A 14,707-nucleotide genomic window follows, 5' to 3' on the forward strand; every position below is an offset into this window, starting at 1 on the left:
ACACATTCATGAACTAAAAGGCACCAGGGTTATAAATCCCTCATCTAGATATTTGCTTCCATATGTAGTAGTTATTTGAAACACAATAAAATTAAAATAAAACAATGTCCCCAGAGATGGACACATAGAAGATAATATGAATAATGCTACATTAAACAGGCATTTATTGAGTATCTATCATATGTCAAGCATTGACCTAATCATTGTAAATATGAAGTTGAATGAGGTGTCATCTCTCTGATCCTGAAGTATTCACCATCTCTGTGCTACAAAAGGACACGTGAGGACTGAGACTGTAGCTCAGTGGCAAGGCACTTGACTAGCATGTGTGAGGTACTGGGTTCGATCCTTAGCATCATGTAAAAATAAACAAAATGAAAGCATTCTGTCCATCTACAAGTACAAAAAGAATTTTCAAGGACACATGATAAATAATTAAAATAGAAAAATGTAAAGGAGACTGTAAGGTGCTATTTGAAAAACAGAAAGAGGTTCAGCCTCTAAAAGGAAAGGGAAGGCTTCACTGAGAAAGTAGTGTCTGATCTGAGTCTTGTATTTGGAGTGGTTTTCATGGGAACTCTTCATACAGAGAAGTATATTGACAGCATTTCAGATAGAAAAAGAGCATTGCCGAGGCAGTCGGCATCATCAGCATCGTCGGTGTAGTAAAGGCTGTATCTAAAGAAAGACAAACTTGAACCCTCTGACTCAAGCAGGAAGACATGTGGCAAATGAATCTAGAAAGTAATGAGAAAAGCGTTGGTAAGATGGGAAACTTAAAGCATATCAAATTGTCCTCAGCCTATGAGTACCAACACCATAAGGTCATGAGGAAGTGTGCAGGGATCATTTTGTTCCAATGAGTGTGGAGTGCTATTGGGAATTTAGGGATGCTAAAAAGACCTATAAGACAGCAAAAAATAATGAAAAATTGTCTTATTTGAAGTGCTAATAGTGTACCAGTTGAGAAATACTGCTTTTGTTGTAGTAAGTTGAGGAGTAACTACAGATTTTTAAACAGGGTAATGCCATAGTGAGGTTTGTGTTTTAAATATTACTTTGCCATTTTATAAAGATTACTTTGGCAGAAAGAATGGTTAAGTAAAGGAGAGGGTATTAAGAGGCCATGAAAAAAAAAAGGGAGGACAGGAACACATTTGAAAGATATTCTGGCAGTAGCCTGGCAGGACTTGATCATTGGTATATGGAAGGATAATGAGAATAACACGTAGGTTTTTGATTGGGAGCTAGTCTTGTTAACTATGAAAGTAAATAAGGGGCAAGCAGGAATGGAATGGGACATGCTTTAAGTATATTTTAAAGTACCCAACTGAGATGACCAAGGAGATGGTCATTTGAAAGGCTGTGGTTTTCAAGTGAATTAATGAGGCTTGAGTTAACAGACTCAAGAGTCATCAGTAGAGATGAAAGTTGCTAGGACAAAATTCTCTGAAAAGGCAGACTTAAAAATAGATAAGAAGGTAAAGACTGGAGTCCTAAGCATAGCAGAAGAATCATGAGATCATTTGTCTTAGAAGTAAACGAGGGGCTGGGGAGATAGCTCGGTTGGTAGAGTACTCGCCTCACAAGCACAAGGCACTGGGTTCAATCCCCAGCACCGCAAAAAGAAAAAAAAAAAAAAGAAAAAAGAAAAAAAAAAAAAGAAGCAAACGAAAGGGAAACAGTTCCACCAAAGATAAAGTAACAGAGGTAGATGAAAATAGACGTATCAAAATAGTCCATTAGATTGGGAAATCAGGAAGTGTTGGCTGTTATAACGAGTCATTTGTTTGGAATAGGTTAGTACAAACCAGAACTTAGCAGGTTGAGGAATAAGTGGGAAGGTAAGAAATACATAACTAAAGTGGGTAAAACAAGATAGAATCCTAATAACAGGTAGTCTTTTTTCCCTTTGAATCTATGGGAAAAAAGCATCAGCAATGGACAAAAATTAGGAATCCATTTTTACACATTCCTAATTACTTTTCTATTATACAGTTCTATTTTCCTCTACAAATGCAAAAGTTTTTTAAGTTGGCTGCATGCATTTTTAAATGTACAACTTAATGGGTTTTTAGCTGTTTTAGTCAGCTATTTCACTGCTGTTACTAAAGAATCCGACCACAGCAGTTTTAAGTGAGGAAGAGTTTATTTAGAGGCTAATGGTTTCAGAGGTCTCAATCCATAGACAGCAGGCTCCATTCCTTAGAACTGGAGGTGAGGCAGGGCATTGAGGCAGAAAAGAATGGCATAGGGAAGCAGCTGACATGATCAGTAAGCAGAGAGAGAGAGAGACTTGACTGGCCAGATAAAAATGTATACCCCTAAGCCACACCCCAGTTCCCACCACCTCCAGCCATACCCTACCACTTCAGTTACCACTCAGTTAATCCTCAGGGGATTAATTCACTGATTGGGTTAAGACTCTTAGAACCTAGTCATTTCTTCTCTGAACCTTCTTGCATTGTCTTACACATAAGCTTTTAGGGGACACCACATCTAAACCATAACATTAGTATATTAACAGATATGCACAAGTATCACAGGCAGTTTTAGAACTTTTTAATCACCCTAAAATAACCCAGTAACCTTTAGCTATCCCTATAGTAATAGTAATAGTAAAATTGATAGATTATCTCCAGCTTAATCAATCTTTTGTCTCTATAGATTTCCCCTTTGTGAACATCTCTTTGAATTAAATTATATTAATAAATGGTTTTTCATGACTGACTTTAATTCACTTAGTATAATGTTTACAAGATTCATCCATATTATAGCATGTGTTAGTACTTTATCTTTTTTTTTTTTTTTTTTTTTTTTTTTGCAGTGCTGGGGATCGAACCCAGGGCCTTGTGCTTGCAAGGCAAGCACTCTACCAACTGAGCTATCTCCCCAGCCCAGTACTTTATCTTTCTTTGTGTTTTTTTTTTTAGTATACACAAGTGAACAATTCGTGTGATGTCTAATTCATGTTATTACTAATATCAATGTAGATTTAGGAAGTTGAAGCTAATATTAAGTTGTATGAAAGCTTAATATTAAGCTTAATAAATGGCTCATTCTCTCAGTGAAGCAGATGACTAATTGCCAGTTATAAATGTCACACAATTAGTGGTAAGTACAGCAAATTTTCACTAACGTTTTCAGAATGAAATATTGCCTGGAGAATTCTAGTTAAGGCTAAGCAGATTTATTTTTGTTGATACTAAAATTTAGTCAGTTTTTAATTCGGGCATTGTGGCACATGCCTATAATCCCAGCAACTCAGGAATTTGAAGCAGGAGAATTGCAAGTTCAAGGCTAGTTTCAGCAACTTAGCAGGACCCCCAACTCCAAACAGTTTTTCCCCTTTGAATCATTTTCAGTTTGAAATTTTTCTTCAGATCATTAAATCTTATCTTGTTCTTAGCCCAATAAATAAACTTAATTTTAGTTGTTAAATAATGAGTTATCTATAATTTCTGTTTGCAACATTTTCAGAGACTTCACTAAGTACAGTCATTACTGAATTAGAACCTACTTACCAGAAGAACCTTGTCAGATCTTATACTACTAATTTTATACCTGTTTTTGTATTAATTTTATAACCATGTTGTGTAAGTTTGATATGTACTTGTTTTTTTGGAAGTAATATTTAAATTATCTTATTTCTTACCTATTACAGAGATTTAGACCAAGGACATATGAAATAGTGAAATACAATGTGGTCAGATAGAAACTTTATTGTTTTCTGCTTTTGTAATTTGCTACTGGCACACCAGCCATACACACTTCCTCTAAAGTTAGTTCTGGTACAATGGCTAGAACACTGAAAACTAAGATTGTTGCCCCTTTGTTTTAACTTTAAGTAGTAGTTTATTGATCAGTTTGAGATCAGTGTGTTTACTGTGTCTTAAACAATTAGTATATATTTGTTCATTTTAAAACTTATACAGTAGCAATTTCAGTAAATATGTCTACCTTTAAATGGTTTTGATTCACATGCCAAACATGAATATGCCTTAAGAAAAGTAACTCATGAACCCATTAATTCTAGTCCTATATGTAATACTCCTACAAAGGATTATTAACTTTTAACTTATGTCAATTGCCAAAAGACCTAACCTTGATAATAGATTTGAAAACTTGGAATCTTGAAGTAAACACTGTGAATAAAAGGTAGAAGGTGTAAACTTAAAACCTTAGAAGAGTTGTCACTCTTATTTTTCTGACAAGTACTACTAAAAGCAGAGGATTTTCATTTAAATAGTATGCAGCCCAGACAGAAAATCCTCTGCAATTCATAGATCTAAAATTTAAGGAGGAAAAGCCTGAATTTGTATCAATAGTATAATTTTTAGGTTTTATTTTCTTTCACAGAGACATTAGAAATTTTTTTCAATGGTGGTACATTGAAAAAAAAAAAAACACTTGAAATATACCTGCTGTTCAGTTTACAGTAAATCAATTTAAATGCATTGTTTTGTGAATTCTAAATGAGTTGCTTGCTTCAGACTCTTTTTTTAAAAAAATGAGTGTAAGCCAGTTGCAGTGGCGCACACCTGTAATCCCAGTGACTCAAAAGGCTGAGGCAGAAAGATCAAGACCAGCCTCAGGAACTTGGCGAGACACTGTCTCAAAATAAAAAATAAAAGGACTGTGGATGTAACTCAGTGATTAAAAACCCTGGGTTCAATCCCCAGTACCAAATTAAAAAAAAAAAAAAAATGAATAGTATAAAATATATCATAAAATTACTGAAAATTGCATGATCTCAAAATAAATTGACCCCAAAAGCTGAGATAAAAAGAGGTGTTAGAGTTAAACAAATAAATGCTTCTTAGGGAAAAATTTTATGAAGTAAAATTCCCTATCCTTCCCCCCAAAATTAAGGGTGGGGATATTTAAAGACCTTCTGGATAAAATAATTTCATTAATTTACTTCATGCAAAATATATTTGTTGCATCTAATTATATATGTAAAATACATGTAACAAACAATGCTTGAGAAAAAACAATAATTGTAATAAATGCTATTAAATGAAAGAAAAACAAATTTTAAGAAAAGCATATTAAGAGGGTATTTTAAGCAAAGAGAACAGCATATTCAAGGAACAGAAATAAGCAAGACTAGGAAGAATTTAGTTGAGTTAGGATCAGTCATTGCAACTGGAAGAATAGATGAAGACCAGTTTATGCCTGGTCTTGTAGGCCATATTACCAAAGTTCAATTCTAACAGCAATGGGAAACCCATTATTACCCGATGTACATATATGATTACATATCCGGTATGATTCTACCTCATGAAAAATGAGAAGTTATACTCCATTATATATGATGTGTCAAAAGGCATTCTACTGTCATATATAACTACCTAATTAGAACAAAAACAAAGAGATCATTACCACAGCAGCACATGCCTGCAGCTCTGAGGCCAAGGCAGGAGGATCACAAAATTAAAGTCAGCCTCAGCAACTTAACAAGGCCCTAAGTAACTCAACAAGACCTGTCTTAAAATAAAAAATTAAAAAGGCTGGGGATGTGACTCAGTGGTTAAGCACCCCTGTATTCGAGCTCTGGTACCCAAAAAATATGCTTTTATATAAATACGTGCATATGTCATTATCCATGCTGCATATAGAATAGATTAGGACAGAATAAGGAAATATATAGGGAGACAGTATTTACCGCCATTGTAATAATCAAGCCAGAGACCCAATGGAAAAAAACAAAAGGCAGACAAAATTTTTAGTAGACATTAACAAGGTAGGAAAATTAGAAAAAGAATGGTAACAAGCCTAGAATTCTCATGCTTCTAATATGATACAGTGGGTATATGTTCAACTGATATGGAGAATATGAGGGCATCAGGTCTGAGGGCAAAATTGAACATTGCTAGAATCTGTGTTAAAATGTCATTTTCTTCCCAGCTTTGGGTTTGAAGTCGTCAGGTAGGCATAGTTTTCTCTTGACTTTTTAAACTAGTATAAAAATGTGATTAAATATCTGTGGCATATATGAACAGGATAAAAAGTATTAGTTTTACAAAACTTCTTTTGCAGTGTACAGAGGGAATCAAACTCATGATTGATGTCATAGACTTTCAGGTGACCTAAGCCAGGCTTGTTAACTCCTGTATTAAAATCTGAAAAGTTTCTCCTACATAGTGTTTATTTTAGAGAGCCATTAATCCCTTGGCCTCATTTTCTTGATTCTTTAAATTTGGAAGACAGAACTGAATGATCTGCTTCTTACGCTTAAGGTTATGTGAGGTTTGAGTTTTTTGGTTTTTTGGGTTTTTGTTTTGTTTTGTTTTGTTTTTTTGCTTTTTTGTTTTTCACATGCACATGAAATTTCCAGTGAGCATAGAAAAGCAGGAGCCATGTTCTTGGTTTGTACACCTTTGGAAAGTGGTACCATTAATTCATTATAGCCTAAGCGTACTAAATAGAACCCTTGAGTGCTAATTTGTTTTATACATTGGACGTCTTTGGTTTCACTTTGATATTTTTGGAAAGATTTCTCAAAGCCTTGAAAGTACGTAATAGCAGTTTACAGAATGAGTTGAAAAGTCTTTTTTTTCTGCAATAGAGTTAATAATGTAGTTCACACTTCTCTGCCATAGCCGCATCTGCATACTAGCATTGTAGTCCCATAAGAATATTCCTGTTATTAGCAATACATGTTCTTCAGAGTACTGTTTCTATGGAGGTCAGCATAACAAAGTCATGAGCTTAACCAAAGATGATTGTTTTCCTGCTAATTCTCGCTTTATTGAATAAGGAAGTAAAAACTTAATTTTCTACACATATATTTATAGAGCAAACTATACATACTATAAGTATACTATAGTACTTATGTACTCTTAAGTATTGTGATAATTAGCAGAGCTGAATGCTTTTAAGAATGGCCACATGTTGGTAATTGTCAAAGTTGGGTGTATTTTACATACTCTCTCTACACTGGTGTGTGTGTGTGTGTGTGTGTGTGTGTGTGTAAATTTTTGTAATGAAAAGTTAAGAAAATCATTTTTCAGTCTCATAACATTTTTTAGAAAGCATGTAAATGTTTTCACATCAAGCTTATGATAGTTCTGAATGTATAAAGGGGAAAATAGCTATGAATATTCATAACCTGTTGACATTTATGATTACTTCAGTGTTAAGTTTTTACATACAAAAGTCTTCATACTTTGTTTCAGGGACAGAATGATGCTGCTGAAATTGGAACAAGAAATTTTAGATTTCATTGGTAATAATGAGTAAGTCCTGACATTTAACAAGATAATAAATTATCATCACAATTCTCCTTGACTTACTAAATTGGTTTTTCTTCTACTTCTAGGTCTCCACGTAAAAAATTCCCCCCAATGACATCTTACCATAGGATGCTATTACACAGAGTAGCTGCTTACTTTGGATTAGACCACAATGTTGATCAAAGTGGGAAGTCTGTCATAGTAAACAAAACTAGCAATACAAGAATGTAAGTGTCAATAGATGTAGGTACATGTTATATGCCTATGTACTAATTCTTATCTTCCCACAGCATCTTTCATCTCAGGTTTTCCACGTTTTTGCAGTCTAAGTAAGCTTCATGATAACTTATGTGATCTGACCTACAAATACATTTAGCTCACTAGGAACAAAATGGACCCACCTGCACTAAAATAAGGAACATGAATGAGACTGGGGCCCATGTTTAAAAAAATTAACTCAGAGGTTATAGTATCAACCATGTTAGCTACTCTCTATAAAGGTTTTTAAAACTAATATAATTTAGAGAGCTATGGCCAGCCTCAGGCAAATTAGTTTTTTTTTTTGTTTTTCTTTTTAATGAGCAGAATTTGTCTTTGATACCCTCACATTTAATCAGTCTCCTAACATTTTACTGTCCATTCCAAAGAGCCCCAATTTTACTCCTTTCCTCTAGCAAATCTCAAGAAAGTGTGACTTTTTTTGGTTAATATAGTATCATCCATATTGCTATATCTACTACCTGAGCTATGTATGTATAATTTACTGAGGAAATTTTTTAAATGGTTAAGAGAAGCTTTTTGCTTTATAGTATTGGTAAAGTAAATCATCAAAGCTAATGTTGGGAGCAGAGGGCCCCATGCAGAAACATTCAAGTTACTACTTATACATAGTACCTATTCTCTTTGTAAGTCTTATTCTAATGCAACTTGTTGGGTTCAGCTTAAATTTGGTATCTGCCTTCAGAAAGAATTTTGTCAAGTTCATATGTGGCAGCATGGGCCCATAGTAATAAGCAGTAGTCTACTTCCAATATCATAAATGATGCTCTTCAATCCATTGTTTTTCTGCCTTTCCTGAAATCAGACTTCTCTCAAAGTCTTGTGTTTGAACCATACCGTTTGCACATTTAAATTTAAATCATCTTTGTCCCTTCTGCTATAATGGCCTTTACTCTTATAGCTACCATATTGCTTTCTGGAACTACATTGGTTTATTTCCATTTCAAATAGCCCTTTGTCAACTAAATAGATATATTTGGTATTTTTAAAATAATTATTCCTACAAGTAAAAGTAATAAAAGTAGTTGTCTTGGGGGAAAAGTCCTCTCTTCAGGGATTATCGAAAAATGTGGAACTGGTTTAATTTTCATCCGTTGGTTCCTTGGTCTTAAAATATCTATATTAGTTAATCTTTTTCCAATTAGTTATATAATGACTAAAGTAGGATATTAACTATTAGGATATGAGCTGAACTAAAAGTGAACAGAATTTTTCACTTAACCAAATTCATTTAACCAGTACCTTTCAACATTACTCAGAGCTGCTGGATTCCTAAGCACATGTACATTAGCAGGCATTTTGACTAACATTTTTGACTGATGACTCTAAGGTTTTCAATACAGTGTAACCTCAGTTATTTGAATGCTATGAATTATGTCAGAAAACTTTAGGGTTCTCTTTATAATGGTAATTAGTAGTTTAGCTAAGCAGAGATATTTATGATGTGCTTAAAGAAGTCTGGGTTGATAATGTAATTACAACTAAACATTTCGGATCATTGAAGTTACACTGTATTTTTATTTTATATCTTCTGGGATATGAAGAAGGTTGTAAATCAGAAAACCTTAGAGATCTGCTCCACATTGAATAAAAACAAACTTACCTTTTCCTCATAGGGAGATTACCCGCTCCAGCCTTGAACCAGTGGTGTTGTGGATGTCAACAACCCGGTGTCCACTGGGGTGTCTCAATGGAGCGGGAAGTTGGCGATTGCAGGGCAGTAAATTCAGGCATCTATAAAAGAAAGAGGTAAGACAGTCTTAAGGTTAGCAGAAATGCCTGCCAATGTTATTTGGTGTGGGAATCCAGCTGCTCTTAGAAAAGTTGCCAGGCCCTTGGTTAAACCTTAGAGTTCACTTTGGAATAACAATCTCTCACTCAACTACAAACTCCTTGAGTAAGAAAATGTGACTTTGAACAACTAGAAAAATAGATGTCATTAGTAAATGACATAAAATGTAATAAAAATAAGATACTGCCATTGTGAGAACTAAATAATCTTCCAAATCCCAGAGGAAAAGCGTACTCCTCATCATTTTGATCACAAAGCTGTTTGTGTTCCTTTTATTATTTATATACCTTTATGTGAATATCTGCTCCATTTCACAAATCTAAATCTGTTTTACAATAGAAATTTCTTTTGCTTGCTTAGATTATTCTCATTTTTAAATCTTCTTTATAATTTACAGGAGTCAGTTCTTTTTAAAAATTCAGCAAATATTCAGCAGTGTTACTTGGGTCCTATATATAATGAAATATCAGGTCTTAGTTTGCTGATAATGGGGGATTTGGGATTATGATTAGGAATTTTCTAAGAGTATTCATATACTCTGTACCTTCATAATATATATGTGTACATGTATAGATATGTATCTGTATATATTTGTATGTACTTGAACTTGATTTTTAAAACTAAGATTCATTTAGATTTTCTTTGTAACTATTAGATATATTTTTCTATATCATGTATTTTAAAAGAAAAATTCAGTGTTATAACAGAATGACATTAAGTCGCAGAGTTTTATTGAATTAATTTTTGAAGCCAAGAATATATTTGGAGATGTGAAATTTCATAATTATATTTTCCAAGGGCTGGAACCACTGAACTAGGTCTTAGTAGAAATTTTAACATTTCTAATCTGAAAAGACTAATTGCTATAAAATATATTGCTAAGAATTCATATTCATTATTTTAGGTTGCAATGTTGACCTCCAAAACAGAACTCATCTTTTCTAACCTGTTTCAGTTAATGTAAAACAAAGCCTGGCCCTGCTGTAATAAAGAATTTTTGGTTGTGGGCATGGTAGCTCACACGTGTAATCCCAGCAGCTTCAAGGACTGAGGCAGGAGGATCAAAAGTTCAAAGCCAGCCTCAGCAATTTAGTGAGGCCCTAGGCAACTTAGGGAGATCCTGTCTCAAAATAAAACATTTTTTAAAAGGGGTGGGGATATGGCTCAGTGCTTAAGCACCCCTGGGTTCAATCCCTGGTTACCCCCGACACTTCCCTGCAAAAAAAAAAAAAAAATTTTTAGTAACTTGGATACATCTTGAAGTAGTCTCTTTAAGTTTTTAGTTAATTCAACACAAAATATTTTATTACTTCCAGTTGTATAACATAAGACTAGGTACCATAGGAATGTAATATATATGCTATAGTGCCATACGTTCATACACATACCAGCATTTTCTCATATATTTAGAAGAGGCTATGGAGAGAGGATACGTAGGCTTTTTATCAGACAGTTCTGGGCTCCAACTATGGCTCAGTTGTGTACTTATCCTTTGACCTTGAATGTTCGCTTAAGTTTTTTGAACCTCAGTTTTCTCAATAAGATTTATAAAAATAAACTTCTGCTAAGTGTTTTCCATGTTAAATGTTGTTCCTGTATTCATTTCATCTTTAGAACAACTCTGTGAGATAGGTACATTGTAATTCCCATCTTATAGATTGAGGAAACTGGGAAATAGAAAGGTTAAGTAACTTGTACAAGTTCTAAAGCCACTTCATGGTAAAACTTGTTATTTGAACCCATAATATGGGGATAGTGTTTTCTCATGAGATTATTGTGAGGACTAAATGAGATAACTATCTATTAATAGAACCAATTAGTAACCTTTATTACTTATTACTTTCCATTAAATGATGCTTGATTTTTCTATAAATACTGTGCATTACCTTTTTTGTTCTTTGTTTTGTTTTTTCAGACCTGATCAGAAATTTAATGAACATATTAAGGATGAGAGAGGTGAAGACTTTCAGAAACGATACATCCTTAAGAGAGACAACTCTAGCTTTGACAAGGATGATAACCAGGTAACCTAAAGCAAATATGGCATTTTTATACATGCAAAGACCTATTATTGGGCTGGGGAGGTAGTTCAGTCGGTAGAGTGCTTGCCTTGCAAGCACAAGGCCCTGGGTTCGATCCCCAGCACCTCAAAAAAAAAAAAAAAAAAGACCTATTATACCAGTAGTTCATTGTTTTAGTCAGCTTTTTCACCACTGTGACTAAAGGACCGGACCAGCACAATTAATTGTACAGGAGAAAAGACTTATTTATGGGCTCCTGGTTTCAGAGGTTTTAATCCATAGGCAGCCAGCTCCATTCCTCCAGACTTGAGGCAAGACTGAACATCATGGCAGGAGATTGTTGTAGAGGGAAGCAGCTCACATGGTGATCAGTAAGCAGAGAGAGTCTCCATTTGTCATATACAAATATATACCCCAAACGGATGCCTCAAATCCCATTTCTTCCAGCCACACCCTACCACTTCAGTTACCACTCAGTTAATCCCTTTCAGTGGATTAAATCACTGATTGGGATAAGACTTTTCCAACACAATCATTTCTCCTCTGAACCTTCCTGCATTGTCTCACACATGAGCTTTTGGGGGACACCACATCTAAACCATAACATTCATTTTCCCAGTTATTAATTGTTCTCTTTTCTTTAGATGAGAATCCGTTTGAAAGATGACAGAAGAAGCAAGTCTATTGAAGAAAGAGAAGAAGAATATCAGAAAGCTCGAGACCGAATATTTTCCCAAGATGTATGTACCAATATTTAGGACTTCTTGTTAGATACATTCTAATTGCATTGTAGGGTCTCAGTCCTTTTTAATCTGTTGATCATGTTTATTATTTTACACATAAGGAAGGTCACCTTTTAGAAACATTAAAACATTTTGTTTAATAATTTAATAGTTTACAAAAATACTACATTGCAGCAATAATATAAAATTTTAGAAAAGGCAGAAGCAAATGGCAGGAGTCACTGAAAGACTATTGGACTTAGTATATGTTTGTGTAATTTTTTTTCTCCAGACTTCTGACAGACTTAAGATTTTTAGAACATGGTAACTTTCTACAAGTCATATATTCTCAATCCTACTTCTCAATCCTACTTGTTTGTAGTGGACTTTCCTTGATAAATAACTTTTTTTTTTAATAAAACTAATTGATTTTTTTTATTAATAATCATTTTCACTTTATAAGTGGTTATATGGGATATATCTTCTGAACGTCTTATTATTTTATACATATTTGCCAGAAGAGAATCAATTTGTTTTTACCAACATTTGCTAAGCACCTCTTCTTTGCAGTACTCAGTACTCTTCCAGGATATATAAATATATGAAACATATGCTAACACTACCACATATAGAAACTTTTTTTTTTGCAGTGCTGGGGATCAAACCCAGGGCCTCATGCTTGCAAGGCAAGCACTCTACCGACTGAGCTATCTCCCCAGCCCAGAAACTTTTGCTCTTGAAAAAGAAAAAGATGAAATAACATCAAAATTAAGACTATCAGTTAAAAGAATTTATAACATTTAACAAATCTTGATTTCTTAGTACTATGCTTGACACCGAAGAACATGTCCATTGTCAGTTTATGATAATTTATTTTCAAACAACCCTGTGTGATCAATACCATGAGTGTTTTTATTCTACAGATAAACTCCGATACCAGAAGACTAAGCAAAATAACCGGAATTCACAGCTAGAAAATAGCAGACTTGGGATTTCAATCTAGGTCTGCTGAATGCAGAGCCTACATTAGATAAACTTTTCTCTCACTAGTTTGTAAGAGGTCTGCCCCTGATAAGGAGTCAAGTAATGACAGTATGGTGTGTGGTTGTGTATAGAGACATGAAGGTGTAATAGGGGACATAGCTATGAACTACCACAAACTATGGGAAAAGGCATAGAAGAACCACAAACCAGAATTGGGTAGGGAGTGGCAGAATTATCTTGAGAGGTGATCTACAGAAGTAAAGAGTTACAAGTATGTGGTCAATATATGCGTAGGCCCATAGGTAAGGGGGACCTTGACATATAAAAAACTAAAAGAATCAGTGGCAGGGTTATAGCCCGACTGGCATAGGAAGTAAGGAAAGTTCAGGTCAGAGAAAACAGGAACCAAATGACTTAAGCCCTGTAAATTTGTTAAAGTATCTGGACTTCGGGGTTTTAGGAATTTTTTGTTGGTGTGTGTGTGTGTGTATGTGTATGTTTCTGTCTGTCTGTCTTTCTGTCTGAAAACTTTTTCTATGAAGGTCTATATAATTTTGAACTGTATAGTTTTTATCATATCTACTCAAATCTGATTTTTTAGTGAGACAGTACATAAATAAGTGGTTATGTTCCATAAAACTTAATTAACAAAAATAAGTGGCCATAGTTTGCTGACTCATGCTAAAAGGGAGCCATGAAGGGTGGAAGAAGTGTAATCAGAATGACTTTTGAAAGAAATCACCCTGGCTTCTGTTGTATGAAATGAATGAAAAAGGCAAAAATTTGTAACTAGAAAACTGCTCAGAAGACTGGTAGTAATACAAACAAAAGTGATTGCTGCCTGACTCCAGTTAACAGCAGGAGAGGAGTTTGACTATAAACTTCATAAAGTCATGGCTGCTTATTCACTGCTATATTTACAACCAAAGCTCTGTTGATCAAATATTTGTTAAGGGAATGAAGTGGAATCTGTAAACTGGTATATACTTTGAATATATGATAATGAAATGGGTTCACTTGTTTGGAAGAGAATGTTTAAATTCAAATTAATTTGGACCACATCCAAATTAATAAGACATCTAGATACATAGCTATAAGAAGTAAGCATAGTAGCTGAACTTGGTAGCACACACCTATAACCCCAGTAACTCGGGAGGCTAAGGCAAAAGAATTGCAAGTTCAATGTCAGCCTCAGCAACTTAGCAAGGCTGTAAACAACTTAGTTTTTTTATCTGAAATAAAAAAAATTAAGAGGGCTGGGGATATAAAGTGCCCCTGAGTTAAATCTCTAATACCAAAAAATAATAATAATAAAAAATAAAATACAGCCACTCTGGAAAGCAGTGTGGAGATTCCTTAGAAAACTTGGAATGGAACCACCATTTGACCCAGCTATCCCATTCCTCAGCCTATACCCAAAGGACTTAAAATCAGCATACTACAGAGATACAGCCACATCAATGTTTATAGCTGCTCAATTCACAATAGCCAGATTGTGGAACCAACCTAGATGTCCTTCAATTGATGAATGGATAAAGAAACTATGGTATATATATATATATATACAATGGAATATTACTCAGCTATAAAGAATAATAAAATTATGGCATTTGATGGTAAATAGATGAAATTGGAGAATTTCATGCTAAGTGAGATACGCCAATCTCAAAA

The 14,707-nt window shown here is 34.3% G+C and overlaps 1 protein-coding gene across 1 annotated transcript in view; it reads left to right on the top strand.

Moving 5' to 3' along the window:
- Positions 1-14,707, top strand: part of R3hdm1 (R3H domain containing 1) — a 198,524-nt gene that overhangs the window by 104,480 nt on the left and 79,337 nt on the right. The window contains 4 exon segments of the mRNA XM_047543950.1: positions 7,182-7,241; positions 7,325-7,465; positions 11,225-11,333; positions 11,975-12,070. Coding sequence (XP_047399906.1) covers positions 7,182-7,241; positions 7,325-7,465; positions 11,225-11,333; positions 11,975-12,070 — 406 coding nt within the window.

The sequence above is a fragment of the Sciurus carolinensis genome, chromosome 3 (assembly GCF_902686445.1).
Source record: "Sciurus carolinensis chromosome 3, mSciCar1.2, whole genome shotgun sequence".
Taxonomy (NCBI): domain Eukaryota; kingdom Metazoa; phylum Chordata; class Mammalia; order Rodentia; family Sciuridae; genus Sciurus; species Sciurus carolinensis.